This window comes from Fusarium flagelliforme (genome assembly GCF_020744385.1).
Source record: "Fusarium flagelliforme strain FIESC 12 MPI-CAGE-AA-0113 chromosome Unknown B0J16scaffold_8, whole genome shotgun sequence".
Classification (NCBI taxonomy): Eukaryota; Fungi; Ascomycota; class Sordariomycetes; order Hypocreales; family Nectriaceae; genus Fusarium; species Fusarium flagelliforme.
Window position 1 is genome coordinate 205,879 of NW_025763510.1, and position 19,465 is coordinate 225,343.

General features: G+C 47.3%; 10 protein-coding genes across 10 annotated transcripts; 6 read left to right on the forward strand and 4 right to left on the reverse strand.

Annotated features, from left to right (window-relative positions):
• Positions 1 to 3: 3 nt before the first annotated feature.
• B0J16DRAFT_418538 (uncharacterized protein) lies at positions 4 to 1,933 on the reverse strand. The gene is made up of 3 exons (XM_046133771.1): positions 1,610 to 1,933; positions 385 to 1,554; positions 4 to 327 (listed from the first exon to the last, which is right to left on the reverse strand). The coding sequence occupies exons 1-3, from the start codon at positions 1,789 to 1,791 to the stop codon at positions 27 to 29; spliced, it is 1,653 nt and encodes a 550-aa protein (XP_045977530.1). The 5' UTR covers positions 1,792 to 1,933; the 3' UTR covers positions 4 to 26.
• Positions 1,934 to 2,184: 251 nt separating this feature from the next.
• On the reverse strand, positions 2,185 to 3,447 carry B0J16DRAFT_188131 (beta-lactamase-like protein). The gene is made up of 3 exons (XM_046122743.1): positions 3,065 to 3,447; positions 2,863 to 3,003; positions 2,185 to 2,813 (listed from the first exon to the last, which is right to left on the reverse strand). The coding sequence occupies exons 1-3, from the start codon at positions 3,412 to 3,414 to the stop codon at positions 2,222 to 2,224; spliced, it is 1,083 nt and encodes a 360-aa protein (XP_045977531.1). The 5' UTR covers positions 3,415 to 3,447; the 3' UTR covers positions 2,185 to 2,221.
• A 194-nt stretch (positions 3,448 to 3,641) lies between these two features.
• On the forward strand, positions 3,642 to 4,475 carry B0J16DRAFT_188134 (uncharacterized protein). The gene is made up of 3 exons (XM_046122744.1): positions 3,642 to 4,094; positions 4,145 to 4,353; positions 4,404 to 4,475. The coding sequence occupies exons 1-3, from the start codon at positions 3,839 to 3,841 to the stop codon at positions 4,428 to 4,430; spliced, it is 492 nt and encodes a 163-aa protein (XP_045977532.1). The 5' UTR covers positions 3,642 to 3,838; the 3' UTR covers positions 4,431 to 4,475.
• Positions 4,476 to 4,935: 460 nt separating this feature from the next.
• Positions 4,936 to 7,139, forward strand: B0J16DRAFT_310926 (fungal-specific transcription factor domain-containing protein). Its single transcript, XM_046124991.1, has 4 exons — positions 4,936 to 5,067; positions 5,121 to 5,271; positions 5,324 to 6,102; positions 6,156 to 7,139. The coding sequence occupies exons 1-4, from the start codon at positions 4,954 to 4,956 to the stop codon at positions 7,122 to 7,124; spliced, it is 2,013 nt and encodes a 670-aa protein (XP_045977533.1). The 5' UTR covers positions 4,936 to 4,953; the 3' UTR covers positions 7,125 to 7,139.
• Positions 7,140 to 7,264: 125 nt separating this feature from the next.
• On the reverse strand, positions 7,265 to 9,235 carry B0J16DRAFT_405503 (uncharacterized protein; the record flags this gene model as incomplete). The annotated part of the gene is made up of 4 exons (XM_046132893.1): positions 7,265 to 7,848; positions 7,903 to 8,519; positions 8,569 to 8,810; positions 8,858 to 9,235. 4 exons carry the CDS (start codon positions 9,233 to 9,235, stop codon positions 7,274 to 7,276), a joined length of 1,812 nt encoding a protein of 603 aa, XP_045977534.1. The 3' UTR covers positions 7,265 to 7,273.
• Positions 9,236 to 9,687: 452 nt separating this feature from the next.
• On the forward strand, positions 9,688 to 11,046 carry B0J16DRAFT_293233 (uncharacterized protein). The gene is made up of 4 exons (XM_046124361.1): positions 9,688 to 10,238; positions 10,292 to 10,464; positions 10,514 to 10,748; positions 10,801 to 11,046. Exons 1-4 carry the CDS (start codon positions 9,860 to 9,862, stop codon positions 10,977 to 10,979), a joined length of 966 nt encoding a protein of 321 aa, XP_045977535.1. The 5' UTR covers positions 9,688 to 9,859; the 3' UTR covers positions 10,980 to 11,046.
• Positions 11,047 to 11,243: 197 nt separating this feature from the next.
• B0J16DRAFT_188142 (uncharacterized protein) lies at positions 11,244 to 13,490 on the forward strand. The gene is made up of 4 exons (XM_046122745.1): positions 11,244 to 12,112; positions 12,162 to 12,393; positions 12,458 to 13,270; positions 13,324 to 13,490. Exons 1-4 carry the CDS (start codon positions 11,326 to 11,328, stop codon positions 13,433 to 13,435), a joined length of 1,944 nt encoding a protein of 647 aa, XP_045977536.1. The 5' UTR covers positions 11,244 to 11,325; the 3' UTR covers positions 13,436 to 13,490.
• Positions 13,491 to 13,544: 54 nt separating this feature from the next.
• On the reverse strand, positions 13,545 to 15,158 carry B0J16DRAFT_405506 (UbiD decarboxylyase family; the record flags this gene model as incomplete). Its single annotated transcript, XM_046132894.1, has 3 exons — positions 13,545 to 14,084; positions 14,138 to 14,252; positions 14,302 to 15,158. 3 exons carry the CDS (start codon positions 15,156 to 15,158, stop codon positions 13,545 to 13,547), a joined length of 1,512 nt encoding a protein of 503 aa, XP_045977537.1.
• Positions 15,159 to 15,606: 448 nt separating this feature from the next.
• On the forward strand, positions 15,607 to 16,197 carry B0J16DRAFT_358478 (flavoprotein; the record flags this gene model as incomplete). Its single annotated transcript, XM_046129592.1, has 1 exon — positions 15,607 to 16,197. The coding sequence occupies one exon, from the start codon at positions 15,607 to 15,609 to the stop codon at positions 16,195 to 16,197; it is 591 nt and encodes a 196-aa protein (XP_045977538.1).
• A 1,560-nt stretch (positions 16,198 to 17,757) lies between these two features.
• On the forward strand, positions 17,758 to 19,095 carry B0J16DRAFT_324699 (uncharacterized protein; the record flags this gene model as incomplete). Its single annotated transcript, XM_046125845.1, has 1 exon — positions 17,758 to 19,095. The coding sequence occupies one exon, from the start codon at positions 17,758 to 17,760 to the stop codon at positions 19,093 to 19,095; it is 1,338 nt and encodes a 445-aa protein (XP_045977539.1).
• Between the last annotated feature and the right edge of the window lie 370 nt (positions 19,096 to 19,465).

The window sequence follows — 19,465 nt, forward strand, 5'->3', positions numbered from 1 at the left end:
CCACGTATATCAATTCTCTACAACACTCAATTATGCCTCATCACAAAATCCGAGTACTCCCGCGCCTTAACTTCATCACATCTTCTTCGATATCCCGGAGCTGGCCCGTTATATCGTGTCATGGACCGCTTCTGCTTGTGGGCCAAGTTCTTGTTTACCCCAGTCATCCAAGAGTCAACCTCATTGGCCAGTAATCCTTTGCCGCAGTCATGCACGTGCTGCGTCCAGTCCTCCATGCCTTTGTCAGTCGCTTCCACATAAATGACTTTATTGTCGCGGGCATAATGGATAAACTCAGCGACCCAATCAGCGGCATACTCGATTGACCTATAGGAATGGAGTTGTCAGTGGCCTTGTCTAGATATTTGATGAGAGTAAACGTACCTCGGGATGTTACCAAACATTTGGTGTGGTCCCATGATCATAAACATGTTAGGAAAGTCTTTGACTGTAAGTCCGAGGAATGTCTTGATTCCATCGGCCCAAACATCTTTCAACTTGATGTTATCACGACCTTGAATATCCACGGCATTGAAAGATCCAGTGACAGCATCGAAGCCGGTAGCGTAGATGAGAATATCAAGCTCATGAAGCTCGTCACCTGTCTGGACACCAGTTTCTGTGATCTGGGAAATCGGGTCTTCCCTTATATCCACCAATTTGACATTGGGCTGATTGAAGACCTCGAAATAGCCACTCTCCAACGGGACTCGTCTTGTACCAAAGCCATGATTCTTCGGTATTAACCTTTCAGCAATCACTGGATCATTGACTCTTGAGCGAATTTTGTCTGCGTGAAACTTGCTATACAGCTCATTTGCCTTGTGATCTGTGAATACATCGGACGAGATACTGAGAACCTTGGCAAATCCAGGCAAAGCATAAAGCTTCTCCCAGTGTTCTTGGCGTTCTTGTTCTGTCATAGAGAAGATGCTCTTGGGATCGCTCACATGGATAAAGCATGAGTACGACTCCCGACATTGGCGGAAGATTTCTGGGTATCTCTTGCGGATTTCCTTCATCTCATCAGGACTAATCTTTGCATTTCTCAACGGGGCTGTCCAGTTGGGAGTTCTTTGAAATACCGTAAGGTGCCCAACCTTGTCAGAGATTGCTTGGATGGTCTGGATGGCTGTTGCTCCTGTGCCAATGATGCCCACTCGCTTTCCAATAAGACTGGAAGAATCACTGGGCCATCTTGCCGTATGCCAGGACTCTCCTTTGAAGTCTCTAACACCGGGAATGTTTGGTAATGTCGGCTTGTTCAAGATACCCATCGCAGTGATGAGGTACCGGCATTTGTAATGGGATCCATCCTCATCTTCCAGCAACCATGAAGAAGTATCTTCTTGAAACTTTGCTGACTTGATGCGCGTGTTGAATTGCATATCGCGCTTGAGGTCGAACTTGGACGTGAGATACTGGATATACCGAAGTGTTTCTGGTTGAGGGGCGAAATGTTCTGTCCAGTTCCATTCATCGAGAACTTCTTGTGAAAATGAGAAGATGTACGAATAACTTTCAGAGTCAAATCGTGCCCCAGGATATCTATTCCTGCATTTACGTTAGCTAAAAGTCAGTGGGTATCGCGATGCATGAAGTTGCTCACCAAAACCAAGTTCCTCCTTCGGCAGACCCAGCCTCGATTACTCGTGCTTTCAAACCTAGCTCTCGCATACGGTAAAGGCTGAGGATTCCGCTGAGCCCAGCACCGATTATGAGAACATCATAATCCAAGTCATTGCTTGACGCTCCAAAAGCATCATCTCGGAGTGGATCCGCTGAAGGCATCGTGAAGTCTTTATGTAAAAGATGATATGATTGGAAAAGACAGCGTAAAAAGAATGATGGAAGACGTTAATGGTTCTATAATCAGAAGACAATGTGTCAAATTGAACGATTCAAGCAAAGAAAAGCGCCGTCGTAACTCGTGTTAATAAAACGCCCCGCAAAACCCTTGTTAACCCCGCGTTCTCTGATCCGGGGACAAGATGTAGTCCATCCTCCAACCGAGATACCCCATCGTGAAAAGCGAAGCGTTTCCAAAACAGGATAACCATGACATAGCCGAACATCCTCATGGTTAGTTGGCACCATAGCCGAGACGTATCCGCTCTTCGGCAACTTAAATCCAAGCGACTACTGACGGAGAATCTTGCACTAATCAATGGAGGTGATGTGACGCTAGTGAATGTTTATTCCAAACTACATACGTGACTGTCTACATCAATCCCTCGGCTTTCCAATAATTCTCCAAATCACGGAGGAACGCCCATTTCAATTCTTGGCCGAACCCTTGAGCTTTCCAATTGTTTATGCTTTGCGGAAAGTGTGGCACACCGTCACGGACTGTAGAGTCATGAGCCACAATAACAAAGATGTTCTCGTTACAGTCCAACTCTTGTAGTTGCCTAGTAGTTTTAGTGGCGAGTTCGAGATCCAAGCCGAAGGTCAAGTCGAACAGACTATCGGTTGGCTTCCTTCCCCGTGACTTCTGCAGACGTGCGAATGCTTCGCCAGGGCAGAGAACGCTGGCCTCTTTCGGATGACAAGGGTGTGGGGAGATAGTCTCCGGGATGGGAAGATACTCAGACGGTCGGAATATACCAGCATAATGGCAGACATCTCCACCCATGAGAACGAACGTATCTGGATCAGTAGTCGTCCTGGCCAGGCCACAAAGATGGCCTACAGCATGGCCGGGGCTATCGAGTAGATAAAATGACCCATCTCCGAAATAGTCAAAAGCGGGGAACTGGCCAATCTTGAGTGACTTTGGTCCTTCGAAACTAATCTCTCGTAGATTACGGTCACTGGTATCTGTTAACATTGATTCATTGGCAAAGCTTTCGATAAACATACGCGTAATCCCTTTCTTGGATGGGGGATTCCGGATTGGCCGGAGCACCAGGAAGCATCGCTTCCTTGAAGCCGGGGCCGACAACAAGATCCGTTCGCTGCGGAAATGTGGAAGGGTCGCCAATGTGGTCCCAATGCCAGTGACTACAAGGCTTCAGTAACATGGACACCCTAGACTCTTTTCGGTGAACCAAAGATTACTGACCTCCATATTACAGCTTCAATGTCTTCCAGAGGGACATTATACTCCTGTAGGATATCCGCCACATTACCTGCTACTTCAATATTGTATTTCGTAGTTGGAAGATATTTGACAATTGACGGTGCATAATTCTCATAGTCTTTCCGAATTCCCAAGTCAAAAACGAGCTTTCGGCCAGACTTGTGTTCGAGGAGGAATGATAACGACGGCGAGGTCTTGAATGTCTCAAGACCTGGGACTGGAGGCGCCATGAACCTCTCAAGAATTGCTGGGCCGAAATTAACGGGATTAATGAGCTTGAGGGCTTCCATCGCCTCTCCGCTGGGGATTTCGAGACGTGTGCTTAGCTTCATAGTGCTTTCCCTTATGGATAGCTAAGAATTGGTTGCGTAGAATTGTAACCTGCAGTGAAATACTGTCAATTGAAAGTGAACGAATACAGAGTCGCGATTACGACCAAACATCAAAAAGTGGCGCCCTTGATGGGGAAATTAGCGGCGAGTCCAGGTCGTCGGCAAAGACTTCGGTAATCTTGGTCGGGTAAGGTCGCCCAGCCACAGCCACAGTACGACAACTCCATCTTTTCCCCATACCCCGGATTGCCATACCGCTACCCCAGGTTATCCCTGTTGAACAAGCTTGCGAGGATTCGACATAAGTATCCAGCCCTGGCGCTTGAAATGTGACAATTATTAACTCATCAACAAACACATGATCAACAATGTCCGGCTCTGAAAAGGGACCTGCGGTCTGTATGCAGGAACTCTTCAACTGCTGATGCCCTACCTTGCCTATCGATACAAGAACGTCAGAACGTATTTAGTCTTTGTTGCTCAGCTCGGCACAATTCTGGCTTCTCTTCTTCTTTGGCTTCTGCCTCAATCGGCAACCGGTGCCCTTCTATTTGCGGTGTATATCCTTCCCTCTGTCGGTGGTGGCTATGCTGTGCTTATGGGTCTGCAAATTGCCAATACAGCAGGCTATACGAAACGTTCCGTCGCTTCTTCTGGCCTCTACATCGGCTACTGCCTGGGTATGCAAATATTCGCGTCTCTTGCAAAAAGCCAACTAACATTGCCGCAGGTAATTTTGTTGGGCCCCTGTGCTTCAAGAAGGAAGACGCGCCTCGATATGTACCAGGATTTATCGTCGTGGTTGTGACGGCTATTGTTGCTGCCTTGCTGGCAATTGCATATCGTCTTATGTGTATGTGGACTAACAAGAAGCGCGACAAGGCTGGTATCATGGAAGGATTTGATCATGCATATGAAGACGATCTCACCGATAAGAAGGTCAGTACATTAGTCCCTCCTTGTTGAGCAACTACTAATATGCAAGTTAGAACATGCAATTCCGCTACATTCTCTAATGCTTTTCACTGATGGGTTCAGTCTTGAATACGTGTTCTTTTTCCTGATCCAGATACTGTGCAATTGAAACTGTCATATTATTTTGACTGGACCGTGATGTTGCGCAATCCGATGACCATAAACCTGCAAGGGATGTGACCAGGCAGCAAACAATGAAGTACTTGTCGTTTAGTATGCTACTGAGAGAAACACTTAGGCCTCTAATATAATAATCAACAAATAATAGAATCTTTTAAGTAATGTGTTACATTGCAAACTTCTCATTTTATGCAAATTAACGTAACTTACCCTAAACTCGGTATGTATTACCTCGCTGGCTTATCTTATCAGTGCCGAGACTCGCCAAGTTAGCGGCTAGTGGTTTCCCCGCCTCCCATCCCTGAGCAACCCAGTCTCAGCTGCCTTCGGCCTTTAACTTGGGTCCGTGTGTTTGAGGGGCAACGTCAATTTAATACATGGGGCACATCTCGGCAATCCTCCATTTGTTTCCCTACCTTCACTGTTCAACTTTATCACTCGGCAATGACTGAACTCGTCGGCAATTGGCTCCACTTTACCACTCAACAACCGAAACGTAAACGTGCTGAAGCCGTTTGTGTCTTTTGCCATTCGAAGAAGATCAAGTGCGATCTGCAGGTGAGTTTCTCTATTGCCGAAAATGGATGTGCCGAGTGCTAACTGCGTGACAGAGCCGAAGCTCACAGGGCCATGCGAGATGCTCCAACTGCGATAATCAAGACCAGGACTGTCATCTTCGGCCATCCAGAAGGGGCAAACAACGTCGTCGAGCATCTACCCAAGCAGGGTGCGATGCTGTGACTGATGCAGCCAATCCAGGTGGTGAGTCAGCCTTCGTCCTTGTTGTTACTCGGATCTAAGTAACAATGTCAAGTGGATGATGGGAAGCATGGTAGAGAAGAACCGGACACTACCAATATCGAATTTCAAGATGATCTAGTATACCATGGTAATATTGAATCACCAGCCTCACCACCGGCCTCGACACCGCACGTGGTATTTGCTGCTCCCCCAACCGAGCATCGTCCTGACATTTCTGCCACCCATCAAACCCAATCGAGCACATCACCAACGGAAGGTGCCGGTCGAAGTCATGCAGGAGATGTTGACACAGGATTTCTCCAAGTATACGGGCCAGAGAACCAACTCGAAGCCGAACAACAAGAGCTCGTAGCAAATCTCGAGCTTCGAAACTCAGCATCAAATCCTCGACAACAAGAACTTCAACAGAGTTTTTCCGAGACATACTTCGAGTACTGCTATCCTTGGTGTCCTGTTCTTGACCGCCAGACACTCACATCCGAACTGGAGAGATCCCCCATGCTTGCGAATGCTCTTGCGCTTGCCGCGAGCCATATACAACCGCCGTTAATACCGCACGAGGGACCAGCTGCCTACTACAAGAAAGCAAGAATGATGTTTTATGAAGATGAGGAGCCGGATATTCTTACGGCGTTGAAGGCTATTTCTATGTTTTACTGGTGGGCGCCGCGATCGCCGGCTACAGCTCACAGGCATGCTTCTTGGTGGTGGACTTCTGTGATAATCAGACATGCGCAGCAGATGAATATTCATCGTGAGCCGAAAGAAGATACCGTCGTATCAAGTGAGATTCATCTCAGCCTACGAAGGAGACTGTGGTGGACTGTCTTCGTAAGTCTCTTGTTTTGTTTTCCCGAGGTTGGAAACATGCTAACCCTTGTCAGGCACGCGAGAGACTCACATCCCTTTGCCAAAGCAAGCCCTGTATTATTTGCCCAGAGGACATGACCATCAAGGAAGTCCAACCGTCTGACTTCCCGAGCGATCCAGCATCTCAAAAGAAAGGCCGGATATTCATGTATTGGGTTCGTTTATGTGGCATATTGGGCAAGATATCCAAAGCGCTGTCCAGGTCTGTTGACTCGACGTGTTCTCCATTCCCCAAAGAACTCCGACAAGAGCTCGTTGATTGGGTTCAATCATTACCACCAGACCTTCAGCTTCCCATTGGTTCAAGTCGTACAGAGTCTTTTGACCGCGACGTCCATCAGTTGCATCTTCCTTACCTCACGGCAATAATCATCATGCATCTCCAAAGAACGACCCCAGATCTACCTCAGGCTCTACCACCAGCGATATTGGCAGCATCATGCATCGCTAGAGTTCTCAGAGATATTCTATCTCGCGGAAATGCGCGTTTTCTCATGGCAATCACCTGCTGGTACTGTGGAACGGCCTTTATTGCACTTCTACAAGCAACTCGGATTAAACAGTTCTCGCAGGAAGCAGAAGAGGGATTGGACATCCTAGATCAAGCTGTTGCCCAACTTCAGCATATGTGGGCTTCTGCAAATGTCATAAGACAAGGCTTTGAACGACTCCGCGCAATACCTCGAACTATGATGCATGCTGGCAAACCCAGGCCTACTGCCAACGGTGGTAATGGGGGGGATACAAGTTCAGCATCTAGCGATTTTGACTGGGTGCTTCTGTTTCCATTTGTGACGAGGTCGACGAGCAGGATCGCGGATTGTCTCCTTGCCGATAACGAGTTTGGTACCACAACAACAGCTTTACCATCGCCTGAGAATGCCGTATTCCATGAAGACTTATTGAATCGCTATCATGATTTACTGGAGCCTTTTGTTGACTACAACTTTGATTTTGGAACTATTGACTTAGATATTCTTTAATCACAAATGCAAGCCTCAGATTATTATATGCTGTCAAGATTGCCGTGATGCACATGCTAAACAAAAACTCTCAATAGCAAAAACAACCATTGAACATGCTACTATCTAGGCTAGAGAACTAAGATAAGGATACCGTAGCCATTCGTTACTCAACGTCGAAGTGTTTCTGCTTTCTCCACATACCAAGACAGATCGCTCTCAGGATCCATCTCGAAAGCCGTAAACCCATTACCCATAAATCTGAAGGGATTTGACGTGTTGTAAGTGATATCGTAGTCTTCAGCACGAATGTCCCCAAGCATACGGTTAAAAAGATGAGCACTGCCACCAAAAAGCGCCGTGATTCGACCATCAACCCTACCTCTCTTGTACCAACTCGTGCAACCACCGCTCCAAACAAGTGTCTTGTGGACTTGATCACAATACTTGATAAAGGCATCAACCTTTTCCTTTTTCGGAACGACGTACTTGATATCCTCAGTTGCCATCTTCTTGATCCACTTGACGAAGTAGTCACCTGTCCAGTTGAGGGACTCTACAAGTGAACCGTGACCACCAAGACAATTGGGTCCCATCATCATAAAGTAATTGGGCATTGATGGAACGGAGACTGAGAGATATGCTTCAGGGTTCTCCTTCCACTGTTCTCGGAGGTCGACCTTATTGAGGCCAACAATAGGATACCGGGGCCGGAACGAGACATCAAAACCAGTAGCGTAGATGACTGGGACACACGTTAGCATTTCTACTTTCTAGGAGATAAAGCGAGTTTACTTACTGACATCCACCTCGTGCTCCTTACCATCAGCAGTCCGAAGACCTTTCTCTGTCACTTGCGTAATAGCACTATCTGTAAGATGGCAGTTCGGTCTCAGGAACGATTCCAGATATCCTGGACCTGGCGTTATGCGACGACAGCCTAGTTCCCACTTTGGTATCAATTTGGAGCACAGAACTGGATCGTGGCCAAGCTTCTCGGCCATCTGCTCAGCCGCCATCTTCATTCCTGCTTCATTGTTCACTCCCTTTCTAAAGACATAGAAGGACTTGTTGGTTCGTGAGATAATTCCCTTGCGATGTTGTAAATGAAGCTCCGGGTCTTGAAACCGTTCTTTGTCTTGAGCTGAGTATCGAGGATTGGGATCGTCATCCTCTCGACCCAGGTGTTTCGAGGGAGGGGCCCGGTAGAAAACCCAGGCTGGACCTCGGACGAAGTTGGTCACCTCCGTGCCAGGTAATTTGACCATCTGGGGAACAATTTGAATACCCGAGGAGCCGTTACCGACCACGGCTATGCGCTTGTTGGAGTAGTGAAAATCATGATCCCAGCTGGCTGAGTGGGTTGTATGGCCCTTGAAGTCTTTCAGACCAGGGATCTTTGGCCATGACTCGTGTCTTGAGACAATTAGCATTGAATGAAATAATAGCTATGTTTTAAACTTACACAAGAACTCCTTGAGCTGAGATCAATACGTGACAGTATTCCTCTCTTTGAACACTCTCATGTTCTACCGTAACTCTCCATTGACCTAGGTCATCCAACCATTCTGCCCCGATCACCCGAGTTTTAAGTCTCAAGTCACGATCGAGGTTCCATTTCTTGACTGTCGCTTTCATATAAGCTAGGATGTCACCGCCACTGGCATAGAACCTCTCCCAGTCGGGATTGGGGTCAAAGGGAAATGCCTGGATACGATTAGATAGAGTCGTGTAGATGAGTCGAGGCTACGTACGTAGATATGAGCGGGAACATCGCATTGCACTCCGGGATAATTGTTCGCCAACCATGTGCCGCCAATATCGCTTCGGGCCTCGAAGATGGTGTGGTCTACAATGTCTTCCATCTCGGGGAACCGGTGTTGAAATTTGTGTGCCATTAGAAGACCGGAGAAGCCGGCTCCAATGGTAATGACCTTGATCTTGCGTGGCGTATACGCAAACTCTTGGCTGAGTTTGAAGGGGTCTGTGATATGACCATTGGTATGGCCATTGGTAGTACTGGGAATTTCATTTGTCTTCATGACAAGTTCTGGAAGCTCTGTTGCTGGCATCCGTGAAATATCCCCAGCCGCTTGGGCTTTGGTCTCGGGGGACTCGACAAAAGCAGGCATGGTGACGAATTGGAGCGATTCCTACAAAAATTCGCAGTCTATGGTGAACTTTAATTGGAGTGGGCGGATTGGAATTGATTGGACGATATGCTGGTTGTTCGAGTCTCCTTGTGATACTTCAAGTACCTACTGAGCTACTCATTATATCTTGTGGGCAGATTCTTGCAAAGAACCTCATTCTGCAGTCGTATACAACTAAGCGGCACTAAACAATCTCCCATTCAGTTCGGCAAATGCCGCATTGGGTTATCATGCTACTTTCTCCTCCCGACATCACTGTTCATAGCCGAACATGCTTCCCGACGTTTGGTTTCTCACTCTCCGTGCATCCGGCATTAAGATCATGGTACATGTTTGGCGCACGCTGCGGCTACCCCGATTGGGATTGCCGATCGTTGATCGACATCTGAGGCCCCGTGCGGGGTTGGCAAACGATACCCGTAAGGGCCGTAACCGAACCCGGCCTTTGAGAGAAATGAAAGGCAAGCAGCTTTAGTTCTTCCTTATCATATCTAGTTGGAGACTTGCCATCAATTTTATGATATAGCTTCCTGACCTATCGTTTCTACAGTTTATCGCATAAGCTAATACACACACCGCATCCCAATACTCACATACACCACCATGGCCATAAATCGCTATTCCTATAATGGTCCCATAGATCACACAGCCACTCCTCAACTTGACAATGTGCGTGGAAAGTCAGTCATTGTGACAGGAGGCGCCAATGGTATGGGCGAAGCTTTTGTGAGGGACTTTGCCGCCGCTGGTGCCTACGTTACTTTTGCCGATGTTAATGAGGAGCGTGGTCGTGTAATTGAAGCGGAACTTAATGTTAGTGGGACAACCTGCGCTTTCGTGAAATGCGACATCAGAGATTGGGAACAACAAAAGACAGTCTTTGAAAAGGCAAAAAGCCAGAGTCCTAGTAACAGCGTTGACGTTGTTATTGCCAATGCTGGCATTAGTCGGAGCTCTGGCGACAGTTTGTGGAACTTGGATGGTAGGTTTTAGCACAACTGTGGGATGATGAGTGAGACTGACTGAAGGACCTAGATCCCGCAGGCGAGCCAACAAAGCCTGACCTCAATATTGTCCGGGTCAATATAGATGGCACATTCTACACCTGGAAACTGGCCGTTCATTACTTCCGTAAGCAGCCAGTCAATGAAGAGCGCGATCGTTGCTTCATCATAACAGGCAGTATGGTGGCATGGATAGACTCCCCAGTAAGTTACCACCGAGATTTCATAAAGCAAGCTGATTGACTTGCGACAGGGCAACTGGGAGTACACTGCGACGAAATATGGACTGCGTGGTTTCATGAGAACAGCTCGAAGATCCAGCCATGAGCAAAATATCCGAATTAACTATGTTGCGCCATGCTGGATCAAGAGTGCCATCCGAACAGCAGAGTATGAAAAATGGCTCATCGATAATGGCGTCGAATTTGGGGAGCAGAAGGATGTTTCTAGCTGCATGTTGCGAATTGCTACTGATAGGACCATCAACGGTAAGAAGCCTAACCGCCGTCTGAAGTTTCCATATGTTAACACATATCATAGGGAGGTCCTTGATGATAACTCCTCGGTCGATTGCAAAAGAGGGATTCGTGGATATTGATAGGGAGGACTACAAGGATACTCTGGAAGATGAGTACCTAAAGAAAGTTCAGGCTTCTCAACTGGTTATTATCAAGGACAAATGGCTAGACGACTACAAGGTGAGGATATATAAGGACTAGATCAACTAAAGATCCGGTTGTTGCCACAAGGATAACGTACGTTAACGATTGTTTTCAAACTGTTGCTAAGCTATAGCTTGCCATGTCGCGTGATAAAACAGCCATCATACTGCCAGACTCGATACAAACCAAATGACGTCATTCCAGTCCCACAGAATCAATCATCACTCTAGTCTCCTATATGCCTGAGGCCACATTTTAGCGCTATGGGCATGTATCGCGGTTGACCTAGAAACCGACTTTTGCTTGCGTCGTCTGGTGAGTCCTAAAATGAGACTCATAACGCAGATGTCATAAAACTTCACTCCAGACGATACAAGTAGAAACTTGAAACGACAAATCCCCAATGAGTTCCTTCCTACAGAGTACACCCAATAATCCGAGTCATCCGAGCGACTCTACGGACGCAGCTGAAGAGGTTCGGCCAATAGATATGAAGAAAATACTGCGTGAAAGACAATTGGCTCGCAATCGCAAAGCCTGTTTACCTTGCCGAGAGAGGAAGGTCCGCTGTAATCATCAACAACCTTGTCAAACCTGCGTCAAGCGCGGTCATTCTGACCTCTGTTTTTACGACCAGCCACCAGTGCCAAGGACCCCTAGGCGAGAAGTCATTCAAGTCAACCAACCAGCTACAGATTCAGATCACAGCAACGATAACAACACATTCTCGGCAAACCCCGCCAGCCACAATGATAGAACATCAATCCCTACTCCATCCTTGCTCGGCGGTAACTCCATCATCTCAGTAGCACGACCAAACAGTGCCCAACCCCAGTCAGACAATGAGCGCCGTGCTGCTTTCGAAACAGGCATTTTCCCCTTATTGGGTATGAATGAGGTCTCTAATAACGAACAAGGTCCTCAGCCTAGGCGATCGGATTTAAAACTCGCCGATGACCGAGAAATGATTGCGCTCTTTAGCTTCTATCGGGATCGAGTTCATCCTTTCCAATTTGTTATTGACGATCTTGATGAGATAGAAAAGCTTGTATGCTCACTTGTCAATCGAGATAAGGAAGTAGGGCAAGTGGACAACCATAGCCTCTGCCTACTTCATGCCATTCTTGCGGCTGGGGCACAATTCTCTGACCTGAACAATGCCGCACGAGTGTCCAAATCTCGGGAAGAATGTAAGTAGCCAACTCTTCGTGTCTGTTCAGGGTCACTCACACGTACCAGTGAAGTCTGCGCTGGGGTGTCTCGGATCGTTTGACTTGTTATGGAATCCATCCAAGAGGCTTATCCAAGCACTACTTATTCTCGGGCACGTCTTACAGAATGACATGAACCCCCGTGCAGCCTGGATCTTAGGAGGAACTACCATTCGGCTAGCACTATCTATTGGCCTTCATCAGCCTACAACAATACCAGACACTCTCCGCCTCAAGCATTGTGAGTCACAGCACCTGAGGTAAGTTGTTGGTCTATCATTCCAGCCTTTGCTTTGCTTGAGCTGACGTATACCTTGGTGGCAGACTCGCCATAGTCTGGCAAGACGCTCTTCTGTCTTTAGCTTTTGGTCGACCGCCAGCTTCGCAAGAGATGAACCTCGAATCAGACCTGCCAACGATATATCCAAATGCTCTCCCTGATCAAGTTTTGAACTACCGGCAAGCCATGAACTGGCTGTGTCATCTCACACTTAGACATCTACGAAATTTCTCACAAGGACCTTGGTTGGAGCATTGCATTCTCTTTTCCCAAGATCTCCGCAACTTGGAGGCTTCTCTCGCTCCACATTTAGAAGCACGGCAGAACTGCACCTCTATCCAAGAGCTCCAAGAGCATTATAGCTTGAAGCTCCATCGGAACTTTGTGCTGTCTACGTTCTGCCGACCGATCCTTTCCACAAAGGCAAAGGGATTGTGTTCTGGCGAAGATTACTCACAGATCTTGAGTCGGTTCCAAGCTGCTCTGAAAGAAAGTGTTCGTGCATTTATCAAGCTACGTTCGATGTCGAACCATGCTACTTCGTCATGGGCACTCGTCCATAATGGACTCTCCTCTGCTTTGCTGTTGAGTTTTATGAGACACGATTCGCAAGCGGATGAAACACGACAGATCCAAGCTGAACTGATGCAGACTTTGGCTGATCGAAGCGAAGACGTGGGACAATTCTCCACCGCGCATAAAAAGGCTCTGAGGGCGATACAAGCTCTACAAAGATTAGCGGAACAAGACGAAAGTAGAGTCCAGCCTTTGGGTTCGTCAAATGAGCGCCAGTCTACAAGCTTTCCAGAGGGAATCGATATCCCCTTTGACCCCTTGAACGCCTCCCAGGAACAAAGGTTTTAGTTTCGCCCATTGGTTATGGTGATCATATTGCTGACCGAACTTATAGTATTTTCAGCATCGATGGATGGCTTCGCACCTTTGACTTTGACGCTTTTTCACCGCTAGAATCGTACAATTTCATCATGTCGGACCAGGTGCCGCTAGATACAACTTTTTAGTTCCGACTCGGCTCATCGTATCACGACTCAACTTTGTATACGATGGTGCTTGTCATTTCTATACTTCATGTCTATAGCTTACGTAAGGTGAAAAGTCATCTATCTTAACCTACTTAGAGTTTCCGAATCCCAGGGCCTCCCAACGGCTGGAGACTTTCTCCTTGACTTCTTGGGGAAACGAGTTCTCGAAATCTGCTGCCTCCCAGTTCTTCCCGGTCGTATACTCGACGGGCATCAAGCAATCAGAAACGACCTTACCGCCCTGAGCAGGTATTCCATTTCCATGTGACATATACGGAATCAGAGGAAAGCCAGCAACATCTTCGAAATGATACTCGTCCATACCAGGACGGCAGCGTGTACAGAAAGCCCAGATCACGTCCTTGAAGTCGTACGCGTTGATATCATCGCCAACAAGGACCAAGCGGTGAATGGTGTATCCAACCTTATGCCGGAAAACCAAACCTCCGATCCTGCGGCAGAACTCCTTGGAATTGGTGTTGAGTTCGCGCAGTTTCTGAGTGTCCACTTGCAAGACAACCCATGTGACTTGAGACTCAAATGGAGAGTAAGCTTCCTTGATCGGCAAGCCCTGAGACCTGAGAAGGAAACCAATCTCTGCAGCAGCAAGAGGCCCGATCATAGTATGCTATTAGAATTAGCCATGATAGCTACAAGGCAAAGAAAGAGAGCGGAACTTACAGTCTCGTCAGTCAGTCTACCGCAGTTGGACACAGGCAGGATAGCGTCTTTGCGATGTGTGATGAGATCGACCGTGTACTTCGGCCACTGGTGTGTGTCTCCGGGAAACACATACCTAGAGGGGCATTAGTAGTTGTGAAAGATAGACAGTCATCAAAGCTTACCCATGCATCTCTCCAAAGGGACCTTCAGGTCCAGTCTCTGTTATAGAACAAGTTCCTTCAAAAACAATCTCCGAGTTGGCAGGCACATGAAGTCCATTGGTCTCGCACTTAACTACTTCAAGAGAAGATCCTACAAGCGAGCCAATGTACTCGGCTTCTGACAAGCCATCCGGGAGTGGCATACTGGATGCCATGATAGCAGCTGGGGGGACGCCAAAGGCAAGAGCCCAAGGCATATCGCGACCTTCCTTCTTCCACAGCTGGTGCATCTGCCAAAGGTGTTGCGGCTTGATCACAAGACCGACGAGGTGGTTCCGGTCATAAACCATAGCACGGGCAATGGACCAGTTTGTCCACTTCCCATCCGGCGATTGAACGATGTGCATGCCGTACGTTTGAACATACTTCCCGCCATCCGACTGGTGCAGAAACGGCGCAGGGAGCTTTGTCAGGTCGAACTGATCAGGCGTCAAGATATGTTCCTTGCAAGAACCGGACTTAACAACCGTGGGTGGAATGGGAGGAGACGTCTTGGCATCAACCATCTTATCCAGTATGTCTTTCATTGATGAGTCAATGGGAAGTCCAAGATGTCTGGCAAGTCTGCCGAAGCGCTGCTTTGGATCAGAGCGCAGCGAGTTGGGTGCTCCGAGAATCCTCCATAAGCCATTCTCATCTTGTCCCTTGAGCTTGTTGAATAGAGGAGCTTTCTCATTGTTCTCGACGACTTTTCGGATGATGGCGCCGACTTCAAGGTGAGGATCGCACTCTTCATTGATGGAGACAAGATCGCCATCGGCTTCGAGAGCCTCGACGTAGCTGCGGAATTCCATATGAGGAAGGTTTTGCGACGACATAGTGACGAGTAAGAATTGATGATGATAGTTGAGTGAAGATGAAAATAATGAATTGGTATTGCGGCTTCTTATAGAAACTTTGTTATGATGGGTTCTGTGATGTTCTCCTGGTTCACTGTATCATGCTTGGTAGACCGAGTCCTCCGAGCGTACTAATTCCACCTGATCCACATATGCCGAGCTCACCGAGTGTCCCGGGCATCCCGCAGGTGGGTCGTCCGAGGTCACCGAGTCTCCCCGAATCGATCAACATGGCCGATTTGAACTTCGTTAATAAAAGCTTCAAAGTAAACGACATTGACCAAAAACAATGTTCTCTGTTTATTGCATTGAAAGCCCAGTGTTCTCACCAGCTAAAGACTTCTCTTCCAACTTTCAGTAGACTTTCGGACCTGCCCAAACCTGACTCTGCCAACCACTTCCTTACTCTCCATTCTTTCAATCCAAAATGGGAGAAGCCTCAAGAAAGAAGATCATTGTCGCTTTGACTGGCGCAACTGGTGCTGCTATAGGCATTCACATCCTCTCAACACTTCGACATTTGAACGTCGAAACGCATCTCATCATCAGCAAGTGGGCCGCCGAGACCATCAAATACGAAACAGACTACACACCAACTGCCGTTAGAGCGCTAGCAGATCATGCCTATAACCCAAGCGATCTAGCTGCACCCATCGCTAGCGGCTCATTTCATGTTGACGGCATGATTGTTGCCCCCTGTTCAGTCAAGACACTAGCTGCCATTAATGCTGGTATCTGCGATGATCTCATCACTCGTGCCGCAGATGTCTGTCTAAAGGAACGACGGAGATTAGTGCTATCACTAAGAGAAACGCCTCTTAGCGAAATACATTTGCGGAACATGATGGAGGTGACTCGGGCTGGTGCAATTATCGCACCTCCTGTTGTGGGATTCTATACAAGGCCGAGCTCTGTGGAGGATATATTGGATCAGATGGTTGGTCGTTTGTTGGATTTATTTGGACTGGACGCTGGTAATTTCAAGAGGTGGGATGGAATGAGAAATAACATGCATTAAGAAACTTAGCGTTATAATGTAGTTAACACGCAATCACGGGGATATGAGCTGAACAAGTAGAGTAGCAAAAGACAAAAGAATTCATCGATGCCTTCTTTTGTAAGATGACCCGATTGGCGGTCAATAACTCTGACCTCGTTAGTCGTGGGCCCACGAGTGCAATAGGTAAGATTGGAAGCTATCAAGAAGGGTTTCTCCACTTGCAAGATGAACATAGGATGTTGTTCCCAGTTCGTACCTCAATAGTATGCCGAACACAGCGCCTACCGATCCCTGATCCAAGTATGTAGATATGATAATTACGGTAATAAAGTGAGCAATAAGGTGGTATCTGTCAGTGACCGTGTGTTACAAAAGCTCAATGAATGGGATTATTCACAAGGGCTTCTAGGGTCTGCGCCTGCCGCGTCGTCTCTTTTTTAAGGCTTTGTAGACAAATTAGAAAGTCCCAAGTAAGGAAATGTTACCTAGAGAACTGTAATACTGGTTTCAGCCCAGTGCTTACCTATTGTCTATACATGCCCTCGATATAGCTTCACTTCTAGTGTTATAACACATGTGCGGGAACTACGGGTGGGGCGCCATCAAGGCTTACTAGCTTGTGGTGACCTCGCTTCTACCGGTCTGTCTCCCTGCATATCTGTGAAATTCCTGAATTTCATATCAACTCTATACTTTTGGACTTGAACCTTCATTAGCATTAGGTTTATATATGTGTTTGGCTATTGTTTTGATTTAAACTGTACAACTTCAAAACTGACCTTCAAAAAGTAAATTTAAATAGATCATATCAACTCGTGGAATGCGGTAGCACCTCTAGCAGAGTCCGCATTTTAAAAGCTCTTACAGCTGCAGCAAGTCTCCTTGGGCCCGAATTAGTGCAAATTAGGCATATATAGGCGCTACTGGATTTCGCGAGTTAGTACAGTCTTACGAGGACTCCAGGAACATACTTTAAATGCTTAACTACAGCTTCTGTTCACAAAATTGCTGCGCATCTCCATCAAGTAAGTACGTTAACATCGTGGTTTGGTTTAATGCGAAGGGCGGCACATTAATACTAGAAACGGTTTAGCGGTGTAGATCACATGTAGTACTCTGTACAAGAGCAATAGAACAAGCATCAATATGTCTTGGCAACCCGTCCATCCAAATGACATCATATTTCAATGCAGAGGTAAGCATAAATAGTTCTTTTCTAGGTTATCTAGGGTTGCTAGACGTCCTACACCCCTGCAGTGGTCTCTGGGGCTGAGCTGAGCGCATCATATTTCCCGTTTAAGAAGACGAGGGAAACACTTCCATTTGGCTACTTGATACTGATTGGACTGTAATGCATTGAGGTGCGGACTTACTCCATTTAATCGGCGTATTTTGCAGTGAGCGGCTGATGTAGCCTCAAAGGGTCAGTTGGAGGCACATAAAAGGCCTAAGTCTGACGTATATAAGGCAAGACACATTTCTATAAGAGAGGATAAGGCTCTAGTTATATACTACAAAATACAAACCTCACAAAACCAATCTCAATTCCTTGGGTCTAACTCTAACCAACCATTCAGGATGCCTTTCGAGTGGAGACAAACCTCACCAACTGTATTTGAGAACGACCGTGGTACTCTTGAAGAGTTGTACTATTATACCCAAGGCGAATTTGGGAAGCCTGCTCCATTCATACTGTTTACAACAGTTAAGTTCAGGAACCATCATGGCCTTTCTCCTGATCACATCGAAACCTCTCTGAGGGACGCATGGTCACAGACGAGGAAGAAGCAACCTCAGATCGCATCCCGTCATGGCGAAGCAGGCAAGGTCATTGAGGTTTTCCAAGGCCAAGGCCTCGATGACTGGCTTTCCGAGACCTTTGTTGTTTGTCGAGAGACTACCCCTGATGACATCTTCCGTGATAGTGGCTCCAGGCGTTATCCTACCTTGTTCTACTTTCCAGCCACGGGGGAATTAACCCTTCAGATCAACCATGGCTGGGTTGATGGTCGGGGTGCTCTATTCTTTTGGGATACTTTCTTCTCTATCCTGGCCAATCCAAGCGACGATCCAGTTACCCCCGAAGATATCAAGGACAATTTACCTGTCACAATGGACACTATCCTCAATCTTCCCCGGGGAGACTCCCCAGAGGTCCTTGGCCCTGCCCGAAAGATTCTTGAACGCATTTCGACAGACAATGCCATCTTTACACCGTCTGATAACCCCGGCACACCACTCCAGGGGTTTTTCCGCCGACAACGCAATCTTAGCCCACAAGTCAGCAGCAAAGTTATCGCTGCACTCAAAAAACGTGGCATGACAGTCACAGCTGCACTGCAGGTCGCTTTCGGCATAGCCGTCCAGGAATACCAGCGTGAAAAGACAGGCAAAGCAGGTGATGTATGGGCCAGCTGTGCCAACATTGATGCTCGTCGATTCTTCCCCGAAGAATACTTTGCCCAACTTAAAAGAGTTGCGTGCTACTACACACTTCTTCCGCTATACGTCCCCATCAGCGCCGAAACGTTCGACAAGACCGCTATCAAGCTCTCTGACTACTACCGAAAAGCTCTCAACCATCCGGATGCAGAAGGTGCTCTTTGCGTTCCAGCTGCTATGCCTCTTTATATGCAAAAAGTCGCCGAAGGTGCAGCGTTCCTTCGGACGCCGCTGCTTACGTCGCTAGGCATTCTGGAAGATTTCATGGCACACAGGTTTGGATCATGGGAAATTGAGGACTTCTGGCTTGCTAATACTGTAATGCCACCGTCTGTGCAGTTTTTTATCTGGACTTTGAGGTGCCAGATTGTATTTGGTGGTTCGTGGAATGAGGCTATGTTTAGAGCAGATGTAATGGAGGGATTGCTAGAAAGAACTGAAGAAGTACTTTTAAAAGCTCTTCAGCTTAAGTAGATTAGATACCCCTTTTCAGAACAAGAAAGCCATCGTTAACCAATTGCTTGTTGGTTGCATGAGATTGCAGGGTAAAGAGTCAGAATGGGCGCAAGTGATAACCAACAAACACTCCCAATCCTCGACTCGTCACACGACGCCAAACTCCAGTGGCGTTTATGAACCACTCACGCGCCCAACGTTAAGCCATCGACCCATTTTTCTCCCACGTTGAAACTTTAAGCTCAAGGTTGAAATAAAAGTATGGCAGGCAAACAGCTTATCGCAGTCAAACTTGTCTAATCTGAGTATAGCTTTATCTGGGGAAGCAAGCAGCGAGTCAGTGTCCACGTTCAGCTCCCCTCGTCATCATTGACCAAAACGTGGGCAG